This window comes from Argiope bruennichi, chromosome 8 (genome assembly GCF_947563725.1).
Source record: "Argiope bruennichi chromosome 8, qqArgBrue1.1, whole genome shotgun sequence".
Taxonomy (NCBI): Eukaryota; Metazoa; Arthropoda; class Arachnida; order Araneae; family Araneidae; genus Argiope; species Argiope bruennichi.
Genome location: NC_079158.1, coordinates 77116301 through 77134991, shown reverse-complemented (window position 1 = coordinate 77134991; position 18691 = coordinate 77116301). Strand labels below are relative to the sequence as shown.

Here is an 18691-nt window from a genome sequence, read left to right as displayed (position 1 = left end):
TCTCGAACATGTTTTGTGTACATATAAAAAAATTTATTTCTAAAAATTTTTATTTCTATTAAATCCAAAATTATCTCTCAGAGTCTTCTTGATTTAATCCTATATATCATCAGTTTTTAAATGTGAGGCTTCTTGCAACATGAGAAATGGTTGATATGTCTGAAATATCAAAAGGGAAATAAAAACAAATATTTAACAAAATCTAACAATAGAGAATTGCAATAATAAAAGAGGGCCTAGGGACGTACTCAAGAATAAATAAGATTTTTATCATCTGTGAATTGTATATTTATTATGCTGCCACATAACTTTAAAAATCGAGAAAAGCATCCACGCTAATAAATATAAAGAGATGCAACGATGACATTAATAATATGTATTTTATATTAGAATGGACGATGAGTCGACAAACAGAAACAGAGAACCCATCAAAACCATGCATTTTTATAATTAATGAAAACAATGATATAACTAAAAGTTCTGTTTCCCATTTGACAGTAATAGCAACAGTGAAAAAAGTTCGTGATCCCTAAGATATCGACATTTTTAGTTCCGTACCAGCTAATAGAATTCTCATTCAGGCCATCGTGAGAGAGTTACTATTTGCTGTTGTTGTTGTTTCTTATGGCACTTACCACGGATAAGCCAGCTGTTACGAAGACAGCGATTTAAGCCGGAGGGGGAGCGTCTCTTATTTTTATAGTAGCGCCGACTAGGGCCAAGAGTACGACTTTGCTACTCACGCATCACTCATTCGCTTGCACAACCCCTTTTTACAGGAGGGCACACTCATACATCTCACAGATAGAACAACCGATGAACAAACATGCCCAAACCGGGACTCGAACCCGGGACGCCCAGATCTCGGGGAAGACGCGCTCCCTCTATGCCAGGACGCCGGCACTATTTCCTGTAACTTCTGCTACTGCTATTCAAATATAAATGAAGTTAAATGAAAGAGAAATAACCATTAATGATGTTTCAAAGGCAGCCATATTAATATTTTTCTGCACTTTAAGGAATGGTCGAAATAAAGTATATATATATATATATATATATATATATATATTGTTTGTTTGTTTGTTTCTTATGGCACTTGCCACTGACAAGCCCGCTGTTACGAAGACAGCGATTTAAGCCTGAGGGGGAACGTCTCTTATTTTTTATAGCAGCGCCAACTAGGGCCAAGAGTACGACTTTGCCACTCACGCATCATTCATTCGCTTGCACAACCCCTTTTTACAGGAGGGCACATTCACACATCTCACAGATAGAACAACAGAAGAACAACCATGCCCAAACCGGGACGCCCAGATCACGGGGAAGACGCGCTACCCCTATGCCAAAACGCCGGCAATATATATATATATATAAAAGAATATGATCCAACATTTCTAACTGTTCGTTCTGAAACACGCATGTGTGTGTGTGTGATCTTTTTGGGTGTGGGTGTGTGAGAGAGAGGGACTTTAAATGAATATTTTTAATAAGAATTAATGCTCCATTAAATAAAAATAATCATTAAAAAATATATTTTCATGCAAGTTAATGACAATATGCTAGCGAAATATCTATGCAAATTTATCGTTAATATTTTTTAGATATTTTTTCATAGTAGAGTGAGGCAAATAATATGCAATGTAAATTTTAAATAATCTATAATTTTAATCGTAATAGGGAATGACACAACATAGTCACAAAAGGAAATTTTTTCCCTTAAAATTTTATTGAGTGCTTCCAAAACTATCAGATTTTCTTGCGACATAATCTACTGTTACTTTACTGAGTTATTTTTTTACTATTAAAGATAATTTTTCAATTACTTTCAGCAATAAAAATGTCATCTAATGTTGAATATAATGATTTGGAAGGCATGTTTAAAAAAGATTGAAATGACATTTAACAATTTCTTACATGCCTAGTTTCATTTTATGAATTTGAAATAACATTTAGTGAAGTTTTAAAAAGTTATTTCAATTCAAAGTTATAAATTAATTAATACTTACATAGTATATATTTAGGAAAAGCCATACAATTCTTAGGGGAATGTATCAACATATCCGTCGCCCTCTCCATCAGACTATGTTCAATATTACGAAATCCGTCTCAAAAGAGCCTTTATGTTCCTTCTGAATGCGATTCTAATGCAACTCAACTCAACTAAATTAAACTAGAAGTTAGTTTGTGTTTTGTTGTATCATTTCGATGCAGACTGTTAGACAGGCATTTTCAAATAAACTCAACGAATATTTTAGACGCAGAAGGCTCTATAGAAATTAAATTATTCGGAATTTCGAGACAATATATATATATATATATATATAATATAAGAAAATCAAAAATATATGTATTATGAAATTCATTAAAATTACAAATTATTTCTGAATCAAACTAAAAAAGTTACAATTCTATTTAGAGAGCGCTAATGCTGCTACTGCTAAAACACAGATAAACTTTACCAAATTAGTAAAAATACCAATTTAATATTAGCAAAAAGAATAATTATAATCAAAAAGGAAGAAAATAAGAATCCGGCCTGAATACTTTCTCAAGGGTCGAGGGGTCAATATTGTTGGACAAAAGTCAGACCCCTCACAGAAAAAAATCTCTTGTTTGAATCCCTGCCTGAGGGTGACTCTCGAGAAAATCTTTAGGCCGGATTCTATTTTCTTACTTTTTGATTCTATATTTATTCTTTTTGCTAATATTAACTTGGTATTTTTACATTTTTACTAATTTGGTTATATGTGTGTGTGTGTGTGTGTGTGTGTGTGTGTGTGTGTGTGTGTGTGTGTGTGTGTGTGTGTGTGTGTGTGTGTTAAACTTTAATTTCAATTTAATTAATTTCCAAGGTTTTATCTTAATTTAGCCCATAGTAACTTCATTCTAAAATATTCTATTATTTCGTGATCCAATTTCACTGTCTCTGCTGAATTAATTCAACAGAAGCTTTATAAAATTGCTGAATCGGCTAAAAGCCTAACTTTCCCACACTCCGCGTGAAGTGGTAGAAAAATGTCGAGTAAGCACATTCTTTTTAAAAGATCCCTGAGTTTCCCTTACTTGTGATTGACATGCATCAGAAATCCTAATCGTAATCTTATTAACATATTAGCACTATGAAGAAATATTTTCCTTATCAAAATCTCAGGTTATATAAGACTAGGGATAATTTATTTCGTTCTTTTTCGACTTCTGCTTTTGTGTCGCGCTGTGGCGGACGTGTCTTGCCCGCGTCTCTGCTTGTAAATAATTATGCTTTCCCGATGGATTAAAATGAATTTAAAAATGTAAAAAGTCTTTTCACTGCTTCAAAACTGCTTTCTCCTTCAACCAAAATAATGCTTACATATATATATAAATATATAAGCTAAAACACTACTAAGAAATGGAGCAATCAGATGTTAACAAATGCCATACGAATGCTTCAAACCATTTCATTGAACTTTTTACAATTGCGCATAATTAAATGCTTTGCTAAACTAATTATTGGAACTGCAAATGATTATTAGAAATTCTCGGAATAGAACTGGTGGAAATCTACATTCACTGAGAGGAAAAGAATTTTTAAATATCAAGATGATGAAAGTAGGTATCAGTTAGAAGATTTAATAGATTATGAAAATAGGCTTAAGACGCAAACTACATATGATTCACCTGTGATTCATACCTGTTATCTAAATGTAGAAACCATTTATCTGATTATATTATCGAATTTAGAACCATCTATCTAGATAGCAAAGAATAGCAAAAAGGGGACATCTAATTAGATAGATGGTCCGAATATCAGGTGTGAATTGTACGTGTGAATATGGTAATTTTCACCAAATAAGTAATTGCTATGATTTGCCAAAAGAAATTGATATCCATATCTTCCAAATTACACTATCTCACAAAATGATTTCTATATTTTACTATCAGATCTTTTTAATACCATTGTTTTCAATTCCGTAAAATTTCTTTCCTCGTTTTTACCATTTTTTAAAAATTTGAATCTCAACATATAACTGTATATTTGAATTTATAATGCAGTTCAAATTCATCCATTAATCATTCAATTGCATGCTCTTGCGAGTGTTAAGATTAAAAAAAGTGCTTTCTTCAGACAACAACTTAACGCAGGAAGGATTTTCATTTCCGCTTTTATTTCGGAGTAAGCACACTTTTTAAGTTGCACTCACAATAATTTGCAGTAGATTGATTCAATTAGATTCATGTTTTCCAGACTTAACAAATAAAAAGCTGAAATTTAAAAAATCCTTCTTTATTAATAGTTCAACGCCTAAAATTCAATAAACTTGGAAACAAGTTGATCACCGAAGACGGTCAGCTAGAATATTCATTATTTATACCTTAATGATATGAGCAGACATATGGCATGATTTTCTGAAGTTTACAAATAAAAATAATTCAACTTACTCGGAGTACTAAAGAAGGTTTTGCATGTACGAAACTGGTTTTCTTTCCTTGACTTAAAGCCTCTGTGCTGTACATTGACAACTGATGAGTAAGAATGGCTTGCCATAGAAGCTTCACCCCAGGGCATGGCGTTCGCAGTATCCATGTGGTCCACTGATTCCGTTTTTCTGCAGATTTGTGTAGATTCTAAAAAAAAAAAAAAAAAAATGAAATGAAATGAAAATGGAAAATTCTTGTATGTTCCTTAGCATTTTAAATTTAAAAATAATTATTGATAGAAAGAAAAAAAATTAAAAGATACGATTTTAATAGTTTACTAAAATATGGAATACAGTTCACTCTTACAATTTGGAAATGAAAACAAAGTCGTTAATCGGAGAAACTGACAGAAATTCTGTAAATTTTAATTACATTTATCTAGCTTTCTATATGAAGGTTCATTTCCTTTTCTTCGTTTGATTTCATATTTCTTGATAAATTTAAACGAAATTTGGCCTTTAGGAGAAATAATTGAGTTAATAAGAATTTTTCTACTCTCTAATGGGAAGGGGATAAAACGTTTTATGCCTCAACTTTGGAACATATCGTCGCACAAAATCTGTTTTTATACTATATTAAAATAAAAAACATAATGTTTTATGATACCAATAATATTTACTATAAAAAAATTCTTTTCTTATTTTTAATCAATCTTTCAAAATTAATATAAACGAAATTTGTATAATTTTTCGTCGAAAATTAAATTAAATTAAATTAATAAATTAATAAAATTAATTTTATTGTTTAATCACATTAATTATTTACCCACTTTTGCCAGTGTTAAAATTACGTTTTTTTCTTCAATCGATTTTACTTTTTATTACATAAAATAAATATTTTTAATACGTTAACATAGTAAATTAATTTTCAAGAATATTTTAAAATTGTTATGATTTCCTGAATTGCTTTACTTAATTTTTCTAATAAATACTTTTAAAATCTTGACATGTTTTATTAGCATATCATAAGTCTTTTTTTAGCTGTTTTCTAGCTCATTAATTAAGTTTTCATTTCACGTAATATGCTAAATCCAGATACTAAATTATGAATAATTTATTAAACTTCGATGTTAATAATTACATCAATTATCAAATCAAAGAACTGTTAAGTATCTGAGATCAAGATGCGTTCATGCGACCATTTTCTGGTATTATTAATATTTTAATTAAAATTTAATTGCTTAAAAAGTGGCCTAGAAATACCTCGTGCCGCCCCCGATCGATACATGTTGTCAAAGTTTAGAGTGGAATTTAAAAGCAACCTTTACATATCTTTGTCAAATGCTGACGTTAAATAAATTGTTTATTTAAAGATTTCGAAATATTAATTAATTAAAATGGGAAAACTTGAAGCTTCTTATGATGGAGAAATATACGTGTTTTGCTTTTTCTTACATTTGCAATATTTTTTTCACATAGAGAGATTTGATGAAAAATGATTTTCCACTCGTTAGTACACTAATAAAAGTCGTTTTCTAAATATTTTAACTTTTATTTATAATTTATTTTTCTACAGTTTTTAGCCATTCTATTTTTAAATTGAGTATTACAAATGTAATGGTATCTGGCAACAAATTTTTAACAAGTTAGTTACTAGTTACTACTTAACTTCTCAAATGGTATCAAATTAAAATCAAAGGATTAATTTGTATTATAGTTTTAAAAAAATTAAAATGCTATATAGTCTCGAATACATACAATAGTTAATGATTCATGTGCTCCAGCTATTTCAAAAGGAAGTTAAAAATCGAATATAAAATTCCATCTTCATAAACAAATTAAAAATAAATATGAAGAAACGTTATAGATGGAAACATAAAAAAGTTAGCATAAAATTCTACGAAATAATAAATTGTTTGCTATACTTTGTTTTAAAAGGCAGAATTAATTTTTTAATAAGCATTAAAATCGCTTTCTGAACATTTTATACCAAATGAAATACATTAGCGTTTCAGTTAAATTTAAATATATTAAAGAAAATTTAAAATAAATATAAAAGAATTTTTTCTATAAATTTCCAGAAAAGTCCACATTTTAATAAGAAAAATGCGCTTTATACTTAAATCCTCATTGATTGGAATATATACATTAAGTAAGAAAATACTTTTAAAGAGAATATGGATTAGGATACTCATGTTTCCAACTTATTTTAAACGGACTTCTTAGAAACATTAAATGAAAGGATATTCGGAGAAATTATTTTGTTTATATCCTCTGATACAATACATTTGTTAAAGAGTAATTTTTGAACATGAAGAAGTTTACAGTTCTTTTTATCGTTCAACTGGAAATTTTCAAATTTCAAAACATTTTGTAAATCATAAGTTTTTAAATGTTTACAGCTGAATGCAACATTTCTTCTCTGAAGATCAATTTTCCTATTCAGAGAAATGAGCTCTAATTCCCTTTCAAAGAATTCTGAAATGTCCCAAAAAGAGCAATAGACAAAAATAAAAACTCTTAATGAATATATTTATTCATGCTCTTTGCCATTTAAATAAAATCGTAAAAAATTTATGCAGATAGTTCTAAATATCATTAATATAACTTTAAAGTTATAACATGTTCTATTAAAGCAGGAATTTCTTAGACTTGCGACAAATTTTAGAATAGAAGCTAGAAGCAGCCTGTAACTAATGTAATAAAATATGATTTTTCAAGAGAATATAAAAAAAATGTTTAGAATAAATTTTTATATAATTCATTGTTGCACAATGATCTGTTATATACTATATTTCGCAATCATAGTCATTAAATCAGCTTCAGTTGACTATAATATCTATATAATATAGTATGCAGTAGCTATGATATGAATCTCATAATCAAATCCTGTTGGAATTCCGGATAATCGCTGCTAACACAGTTACTTTACAAAAAATTAAAATGAACTTTTTTGGAATAGCATTTTTGATAAAGTGCTAACTGTTTATTAATGTGATTTGTTAATCATGTAAAAAGTCTTCAAACGTATATGAACTATCACAAATTATAATATATATATATATATATATATATATATATATATATATATATATATATATATATATATATATATATTGTTCCGAAATTTCCCGGGTTCATCTGGATAGTGGAAGTTATATGGTGTGGAGAACGCTCAATCAGCAGGCGGCAGTAGAAACTAAAACAACGACGTTTATTTACACGAACACACACAGGACAGCAAAAAGACGACAACTATATACAGCACAGAGAAGACAATTATCTTCAGCCGCGAGACGTGCAAACAGCAGCACACAACAAGACTCTACTGCAGACAGTAGCGCACAGCTTAGTTCAGCACTAGCTTGACTCCGTTGCAGCTCTGCTAATCCCTGGAAGACCAGTTCTTCACCGTCGATTCCGACGACACTCCTCTGGCAGCTGCGGCTGCCTCCTTTTATGGGTCTCAGGAGGAGGCGGGGCTAGAAGCCTCTCAAACAATCAGGAACGTTCGAGGTGTATCTTGGTTCCTAATGGACGGATCGGGAAAATTCTCGATGTTTCGGGTATAATCTATTTTGGCGCCAAAGTCGCCAAGTTCATCGCCAAGTTTGTCGCCAAGCTCTGGGACCTCCGAAGCGACACCCGGACTCCTTCCAATACAGATGACTGTAAAACAATCTTTCTGAGGATGGAACCAACTATGCTGGGAAGCCGCATCACAGATTCGTAACAATATATATATATATATATATAATTTACCATAATATTTGTAATTTACATTATTCATATTATTCATTCTTAGGTATATTGGACTAAAAATAAATTTAATAGAGTATATTATGAGTGAATTGCATATTTTTATTACTATAATTGGTAAATCAATTAAGAAGACATAAAAAGCATAAACATTCTCTACGGTATTAAATCAATAAAACTACTATGCATTTTCAAAAGGATATATAAAATCTGTAAATCGTATTAAAATTTTTTAATAAATTCAATTACATGGAATCATTCGTAAACGAATAATAAAAATTTTCTTTTTAATCATGATAAATTTACTTATATTTAATTACCATTTTCCTATATTTAATTAAATAGGAATTTAACAGAATAATATTGCGGATAATTAGCTTAATATCTATTAGTATGTATGATTCATTAATCAACTAAAAAGTAATTCCAAACATAAACTTTCTTAATGTACTTAAGGTGAGCTATTAAAGAATACCTAAGTTTTGAAATTTCATTACAATATGATTAATTTCCCTTGGTCTAAGGACAAATTGTTACCTTTGAGTCACTAGACAAAGCGAGATTGATTGACCCAACAGAACACTGTAATTCTTGTGGCCACGTGTACTAGACTCGATATTGATACGTTTGGTAGAGTTTAACGCCCTTTCTGATGACAATAGCCAGGTTTGCTGTTGAAATAGTTCAATGGCAAGCTGTCAAACTTTTGGCTAAAATCGAATAAATTCCATGACTGCTTTTCAACACAGACAAGATCGCGTATCTATACGCCCACTGTATCGATTACAGATTAAGCTAATTGTGCAGATAATGACTGTTTAATATAATGAATCTATATATTAGAAGGTGAATGACACCATGTTTGCGAGATCATAAGTTAAAAGCATTAATTGGAGTATTTAGAGATAATCACAATATGAGATCAGTATGGTGCATGCGATAAGCTCTGTAATAGGTGCCATGTATGCTTGGTGGAATGTGTCATTACTAGACAGCCCTGTTAAATTATAATTTATTTAGTATTTTAAATAGAATTCGAAATTATGTCAAGCTAGAAATTATTGTGTGCCAAATTGCATCAAGTTAACAGTTATAGTAGAATTTAAAATTGTTTATAAACTATGACTTTAATATTTACAGAATGAAAAAAATATTCATACTCTTTACCACAGAATATTTCTAATTAATAATGTTTCAGATTTATTAGTCCCTTTTCATTTATTTAGAAAATGTGAAAAGAAGCAAATTCTAGAACAAAATAAAAATTTCAAAATTTTTGTGTCATTGATTATTTATTTTTATACTAGATTTCAGATTTTTGTTATAAAAATGATCTTGAAATATGAAATATAAATTAATTTAAATAATTATGTAAGTTATATTTTAAAAAAAATGAATAAATTTTAGTATTGGATTTCATTTTTTATTTCATTTCGGAAAGTAAATTATTCAAATCAAAATTTAAATAATTTATTCTAAAATTACTTAGGAGTAATACTAGTGAATTTTGTTTTTTCAATTTTTCTTTCTTTTCAACAATGGTAGCTGTATTTAATGAATAAACATTTATATATATATATATATATATATATATATATATATATATATATATATATATATATATATATATATATATATATATATATATACCGAAGAGCCTTTGTTTTGAGCAAATTAAACACGACTTTTCTTTAGTTCTTCATATGTTCTTTTTTTGCTCATTTTATTTACTAATTTAGTTTAAAAAATGAAGAGTTTTTCCTAAAAAAATATTGTATCAAATGTGAGAATTTTTTTTAATTTTAATTTTGTTAATATTATGGCAAAACGATAATAGTTTTCAATTCATTAACTACTTTTATCATATTTTAATGACTTCGAAATCACATTTAACCTAAATTATTTACTAAATGAGATTCTATAAATTAATTTTATCGAAAATTATGTATTTTTTCATTTTAATTTTGAAATTATAATGATGTAAGTATTCGGTATAAAACTGCTGCTGAATTTTAATATTGTCAGTTGCTTTAAGTTTCTTCAAGCGTAAATTTTCCCACATTCCAATGTTATTGTTTATTTTTTCTCTCCTTTGAGATTTAAAATAAACTGAATAAATATTTATATGTTTTCCACTTGCATGAGTAACTTTAAACTTATTGAACACTGAGCTAATTTTCTTAATTAAGATTTTAAAATAAAATATTTAGAATTATAATTTATTCTCTCAGAAAAAATAGAGAATAAAGTAGTATCGGATATAAACTCTTCTTTGTAAACTCGACTAGTGTAAATAAATAAGCATGATTAGAATTTTTCATTTTGGTAAACAAATAATATAATTTCGAATAAAATATTATTGCATTAAACTCAATAAACAAATTGATCCTTTTTTTACTTTTGATGAATTTGTTTCCTCCTTTTATCTATGTACTTTTATATGTTATTTAAGAATTTCAAAATTGTCTTAAAAATTTAAGTATGGGAATATTTTCATCTATAATTTAATTTGAAAATTTTTAAGCATCAAAATGATGCATCAAACGTTCATGCAAAACTAATTATTTCTTCCAAAATAGTTAAATTCAAAAACTACTTTCGAATTTTTGCAAAACCATTTTTAGCAGTGAAGGCTATTTGTAATTACATATTTAATATTTAATTCAATATTTAAACTCTTATTTTTTATTATTTTGTTTTAATCAGTGTATTTCCTACCCAGTTTTAACTGATTGAAAAGCCGCACATTGCCGTATTTTCTTTTCTTAAAGAATCTGAGATAATTTCTATAATTGTTGTACAAGAAAATTGCCAAGTTATAAACAATACATTCTTTTTTTTTTAACTTTTCATTTATATATGCGCAGATATTCATCAACTTTTACTTTTTAAAGTTTAATTGCAGTATATCTAGTCATGAAAAAAATGCATCTAATATACACTACAAAGTGTTTATATTACGCAGGAAAAATATATTAAAAGATTAACTCTATTTGCATTTAAAAATTTTGTTTTAAAAAATTACTATTATTAGAAGAAGAATTAATATTTGATGATTAATTCAAAAAATATACTAATGTACGAATGAAATATATATTCCTCTATTAATATTTATTTATAAACTAACATTATTAAACAAACCAAAATGATACATTTTATTAAAGTATAATATAGAAATAAAGTAGAAATAGATTTCAATAATAGAGCTTATTGAAATTTCTTTTCTCCAAATTAAAATCACACTTACCGGCACAGCAAATAAGATCCTGAATTCTGTATCTAAAAAATAAAAGCCATTAAGATGTAACAGTCAAAAATATATATGTTTAAAAGGATGTTTAAATATATTTTTAAAATACATATAATTAAACGTATTAATCAAAATATATGTTTAACAAAGTTTTTAACATATTTTTTTAAGAATTAGCATTTTTAACGGAAATTAAGTTTTGAACACTTTTAACGGAAATTAAGTTTTGAACACTTTTAACGTAAATTAAGTTTTGAACACTTTTAACGGAAATTAAGTTTTGATCATTTTTAACGGAAGATAAGTTTTTCAGTATACCTTAAATTTTATTTCCTAAAAAGTAAACTAATTTATTTTAAACTGGGATTCATATTGATTTCAATAAGGAATTTAATGATTTTAAATGTTTTTTACTTACAAAATTATGCCATTATTATTGTTATATTTGCATATCTGATCGAGTAATTCAATGATAAAATATGAAAAATAATATTTCAAACCAATGATTTATCTAGTTTTATTTCTTGTAAAAGTTTAAAAATAAACGACGTATTAGATGTTACTTCCAGAATGCAATAAAATTTACAAGATTAAATAAAAAAATAATTGAATTCATTGCCAAAACAAAAAGGAAGTAAAATGGGAAAAAACTTTAAAATTATTTAACAAATTATGAACAAAATTCCATAGCAAAAAGATTAAGAACAAAGAAATTTCCATTAGAGGAAGATAGTACCTATTGAATAACAACAATTTCAATCAAAATATTTCACCATTTTTCGAGTTACAAAAAGTTGTATAATCATAATTAAAAGATGAATTATGAATCAGATTTTTAAACCCCTTAATTAGATCTAACGCAGAGATACAGAATAATTGGCAGAATGGCAGAGATATATAATTAAATCCCCAAGATTAATTGTGTATTTTTTTATCATTTCATTTTTTAATCAAAGAATAAACATTAAAAAAGTTATTCTTAAATTTAAATATATTGCAAAAAATTTAATTTTATGGAAGATTTTGAATGAAAATACAACAAAGTTGTAAGACTTTATAATATTCTATTCATTCACAGCGGGTTTTTTTTTTACTGACTGATTTTTAAAGGCAGAAGGAAAATTGCATTTCATTTTTGTACCAAAATTGGAATCTTTTGTAAAAGGCAGAGAAGAAAAAACGATTTCATAACATTCTTAGTTCTGTATTTATATAAAACATAAAATTTTTTCGATTTATTTTTTTAAAAAAATTTATTGAAATCATTTCATGCATAATTAATTTTGTTTTGTTTTGTTGTCGAACATTACTTCTCTAACAGATCAAAATACACTTTTTCCCTTACCACATTTCATAACATCAAATGTGACTTGATATATTGATCTGAGCATAACAGGCTCATCCAAAACCAAAAGAACTCCTTGCTCAGTTCTTCTGGCGAGAATCAGGCAATCCGAAAGCAAAAGAGCCCAGTACTAAAAACAAAAGACAAATATGAAGGAATATTTTTTTAGCATCAAGTTAAAATAATAGCTTCATTGAACTCAAACCTAAATATTAGTCAGTAGTGCAATATATTGAGGCTTTTGCCAATGTGATAATATATCTAATAGTCGATATCATTTAATTTTGTAACAATAATCAATAGTCGATAAAATTTAATTTTGTAACAATAATTAATAGTCGATATCATTTAATTTTGTAACAATAATTAATAATCGATATCATTTAATTTTGTAACAATAATTAATTTTCGGTATCAATTAATATGGTAACAATAATTAATAATCGATATCGTTTAATTTTGTAACAGTAATTAATATTCAATATCAGTTAATATGGTAACAATAATTAATAATCGATATCGTTTTATTTGGTAACAGTAATTAATAATCGGTATAATTTAATTTGGTAACTATAATTAATAATCGACAATTTGCTAACAATAATTAAAAGTCTTCTTTATTTAATTAGGTATCAATAATTTAGAGTCTTAAGTAACAATAATTGATAGTCGATATCATTTAATTTGGTGACAGAATAATCGACATCATTTAATTTGGTTAGAATAGTTAATAGTGAATATCATTTTATATGGTAACAATACTTAATAGTAGATATCATTTAATTTGGTAACTATAATTAATAATCGATATCATTTAATTTCGTAACAATAATTAAAAGTCTTCTTTATTTAATTAGGTATCAATAATTTAGAGTCTTAAGTAACAATAACTGATAGTCGATATCATTTAATTTGGTGACAGAATAATCGACATCATTTAATTTGGTTAGAATAGTTAATAGTATTTTATATGGTAACAATACTTAATAGTAGATATCATTTAATTTGGTAACAATAATTAATAGTCGATATCATTTAAAATGGTAATAATAATTAAATATCTTTTAATTTTTCATTTAAAGTCGATATCATTTAATTTGTTAATTTTCGAATATAAAAAAAAATTAGCAGACGATTTGTATGGAATTAATCAACATAACTCACATTATGCCATCAAACGTGCAACATGCAAACATGTTATCTTACGCTGTGCCATAACATCACAAATTTTTAATTTCTGCTTCAGTTTCCAATGTAGATTCAGTTCAATTCATTTAATGACTAGCATTTTGAAGATGGACCAATCACATACGCATTCAGAAATTCAAAAAGCGTATTTTTATAGAAAATTTTTATTTGTAAATTTTCTCCAAATATATTAAATATGAATATGATATCATGAAGGGTTCTTTATTTTGTACTTATTATGTATAAAAATAATACTTATATATTATAAATGATTCTTTGTAATCCCTGGAAAAGAGCTTTTATTAACTTGTATTTTAGTATTCCATCAGGAGACTGCATAAAAAAAGAGCATTCGTAAAATTTCTAAATATTATCTTAAAGCAGTTATACGATTAAACAGTTGTTTGGATGGCACCATTTTCTTGTTCTTTATTTTTCTTCGAAAATAAATTACATTTAGGAAAAAAAATAATGCTTCATTTTTAAAAATAATTCTACCACTAATGCGTCTAACAATAAAAACTAAAAAATATAATAAAAAAGAATAATAAATCTAATACTTTTTTAGAATTCCTACTTTTTTCGCATCTGGACTTTTATTTTTAAGAACTAATTTTTTTAAGTATATTACATCGGCAAAAATATAAATACCAGTGATTTTTAACGAATTTTCTGTTTATTTCATGAATTGAAAATAAAAATAATTTTTAACTCTTGCCTGCCAGCTCTTGTTTTCAAGCAATGGCAATATTATTATTCAATCAATACATTTAATTCAGCTTGGTTGATCAGCGCCAGATTTAAAACTTTTTTTCCAAATAAATTATACAAATTAATATAGAAATTGAAAAAAACAGTAATACTCTTATAAATCTGCAAAAACTTAATTAAAAATTAGAAATTAGAAGATTCGAATAAAAATAAAAATTATTTTATTCAGTTCTGTAAGATTCTTTATTGTATTATTCCGGTTCCAACAGTAATTTGCCATCATATGAATATCCCATCTGTACTGGTATCGGACCTCTAATGCTCTTATGTCCAAGTGAAGTTGTTTACCTTTCTCCATAATCGTTCACTAGTACTACGATTATCTTCATAAAGACTTCTTAAATGATTTTGAGAGCAAAAAACATACTTGTATTACAAACAAAAGTTTCAAAAACTGCAAAGCATTCTTTTAGCTAAACCAAAATAATTTTCAATCTTTTAGTTGATCAGAAAGTTCTTGACAGCTACATTTTTAATTTCGCTCCATTCCTGGAATTCACGAAACGAGGATCATTATTGAGCTGTCTTATTGAATGATCACAAAGAATTCCAGCTTTAAGTTTTTTTCTGCTTATTCCTGTCATTTTCTATCCTGTGTCTAAGAGCTATCATTAATCAGGAGCTTTCGCAAGGCTGTAGTCTGTAAACAATGGAGGCAAGATGACTCTGTCTCGCCCAACGAAGTTCTCATGAATAATGTTTTTTTCTCCTGCAACCGTATTATCTCTAATAAGTTCCGATTAATTCAGTGATGTTATTTGGTTGTGTTATCTCAGAGATATAAGAAGAAAGAATATTTTATGTGCTCCTTTTGCTTTTTAATGGAACCTTTTAACCTTTTTTTAAGTCATCGATACTAATTATACACTGATGTTGATAGATTCAATCTTCATTGTGGCCAAAGTCATAGTGTCATATAGTTTATTTATTCAACAGAGGGCTTTTTTTCACTTGAACAAATATTAATATTATGGCCATTGATATTTTGCTGTTGTTGTTTTGTTTTTCTAGTGATTCTTCTATTGAAATTTTAAATATTTTATCATTTAGCCGAACTAAATTTATAAAAATAGAGCTTAAGGATAAAAACTATTTTCATGTCGAAAATCGACACATTAAATGAACACAAAATCAGTTTCAAAATACTTGGCAAGATGCAAAACAAAACCCAAGTTTTTACTTTGTGTAATATGCTGCATAAAAAATTTATATAAAATGAATACAATGAAATAAATTTAAATGATTAATGTTTCAAATGTTACACTTTTAAATATTTTTTTATGTTTCAACGGAAGCAAGTTATCAATGACCGAAACAAAATAATTGATGCGGTAAACAGGAAACAAAATATCTGATACAGTAAAGAAAAAACAAAATACAAAACAAAACAAATCTTATACGATAGAGAGAAAACAAAAATGTGGAATACAGTAAAGAGAAAACAAAATGCCTGATACATTAAATAGAAAACTAAATACCTTATACAGAAAAGAAAAAAATAAAATACTTGATACAGAAAAGGAAAAAATAAAATACCTGAATATAATGTTTTCCTTCAACTTTAGCCAAATATCCTGCGAATAACCAATAACGATCTTCATGAATCAGTGAAAAGTGCTGCATCAAGAAAATAAAGTTAGTTTTTAAATGCTATACTTCTAGACTGTAAATTATAATACAATGTATGCATCAAAAATTATTCTTAAAAGAGATAAAAGATCAAATTTAGTTCAATACAATTAAAAATTGTCTGAAATATCTAATATATGCTAATACACATTTTTGCACAATATACAGTTGATAATAATTTGAATAAAATTGTTCCATAATTAATTTGACAGTTAAATGTGATATAATAAGATTTTTTCAAATGTATAAAACACTCTGATGAATTTTAGATTAATGAACATTTGATTGGCCTATGACAGCAATAATGCTACGCTTTTAATTCTATAAACATTACCAGCTTTTGGATAAATTTATATTGTTTATAAATTTAATATCTACTGGATTTAATATAGATTGAACTTGGCATTGTACCAGAAGCAAACAATTATTTCCTTTCTGCATTTCGGCAAAATATTATTAGGAAAATCACAAAATATTATTATTATGGCCCCGTTCTTCATACATAAACGAATAGTAGAGCATGAAAAGGAATAATGTTTGTTAAAAGATTTCTTAGGTTAAGGTTTATTAAGGGGTTATAACCATAGTGAAATATTATTATTATATTATAATAATAATAATTTATATTATCAAAATTTCAAATTACAGCTGCTTTTAATATAAATATGCGCACAATTAAATTCATTGTTACTAGTTTGCTGTTGAATTAGTTTGGTTATATTTTTTGATGAACTACTTCTTAGAAGATAAAGAGTTTTTAGCCATTCTAAAAAGATGAGGTTTTCTTCTATAGAAGTAAGCTACACTTAGGTATTAGTAAAAATAATTTCTTTTAAATGGGAGTTAAATAGAATAGTAAATGCCATGATTGACTTCATACTTTTTACCTTATGATGCGTGTAGTAAACTACTTATATTTTTTGATATATCTAAATTTTTTGGTAATATGGACATAGTTTCTCATTTCCTATGAATTACCTTATACTGAAGTCAATTTTTAAGCTGCTTTTTGGAGGTTATTGACTATAATGTATTAAAAAATTTCAATATGTTTAAAATCGATTTTGATCAAATTAATTATTTCCAAAATTATTAAAAGGTTTAAAGACTAACATTACACAAACTTTATACAAATGTCCATATATTTCGTCATTTATTTTCAGGTTTTCATACATTTTATTACAATTTACTTGAAATTACATACACATCCAATTTTCCTAAAGAAATTCTAATCTTCGCTTTTTGAAAAATGTCACAAATTCATTAAGTGCACTTCTAATAAATACTACCATAATCTTCTAACATTATATTTGCCTTCTCTCTCTCTTCAAGGAAGAGCACATAATAGCATTATAGCTTGTAAAATTTCAATTATGCAGTTTATAAAGGGTTTCCTCCTCTTTTTTTATTTTACGCGCATACACAAACACAAATATACAGGGTGATCAAGAAATAACAGGTGTTCGGAGCTCTGTAGCGTGTTATGTACAGGACGAAATATAACAAAATTTGGCCACCATACACATTAAAATATGAGGTTCGATTTATCAAGAAAAATAATTAATACCAAAAAATGCCGATAGAGAATTTCTGGCGCTGCGATCGAAAATTTATGTAATTTGCTTATGTGACATGACATCGAAAATAAAACGAAGGGTTGTGGGTATTTCAGTCATTCTGCAAGTATTCGCCCGTCGATTGCGTTGTCACTACGTGAATGCGCCTTATAGTCAAGATGTTTTATCAGCGGGATAAAAATGCCAAAGCTGCTGTTCGTGAATATCGGCGGTTAAAACAGTTACGTAGAGGGCCATAACTAATTTACGAAAAATGGTTGAAAAATTTCAAACAACGGGAATTCTTGGTGTGCAACTAGGCCGAGAATGTAAAGGTATCAAGCATGAACAAGTTGAAGAAGTTGCAACTGCCGTTATGGATCAAGCGAGAGCTAATAAGCAGGATGCCAGCTGTGCACTTTCAATATCACAACAAACAGATATCCCGTTCTCGACGCTGCAGAAGAGTTTGCGTAAGATCCTGAAAATTTTATCCGTATACGATAACACCCATTCACTGATAACACTGATCTGAATCTTGTCGATTTCTGGTTGTGGGGCTACTTGAATGGCGTTGAGTATCAAGGACATGTTCCTGATATTCTTACTTTAAAAGATCAAATAACGTTACATATCAGACGAATAAATGCCGATATGCTGCGAGCCACCGCCGAAAACCTCGTGTACCGAATACAATTATTGGAACATCAAGTTGATGATCACCTTGAGTCAAATTTGTAAGTCAATTATCACCTTGTCATAATTTTTGCTATAATAAGCGCTTATCATTGGTATT

General features: G+C 27.5%; 1 protein-coding gene across 1 annotated transcript in view; it reads right to left on the bottom strand.

Annotated features, from left to right (window-relative positions):
• Positions 1 to 18691, bottom strand: part of LOC129980823 (uncharacterized) — a 603477-nt gene that overhangs the window by 522359 nt on the left and 62427 nt on the right. Inside the window, exons 9-12 of the mRNA XM_056091226.1 lie at positions 16247 to 16327; positions 12752 to 12881; positions 11404 to 11435; positions 4420 to 4605 (exon numbers count right to left, since the gene is read on the bottom strand). Coding sequence (XP_055947201.1) covers positions 4420 to 4605; positions 11404 to 11435; positions 12752 to 12881; positions 16247 to 16327 — 429 coding nt within the window. The remainder of the gene's footprint in view (positions 1 to 4419; positions 4606 to 11403; positions 11436 to 12751; positions 12882 to 16246; positions 16328 to 18691) is intronic.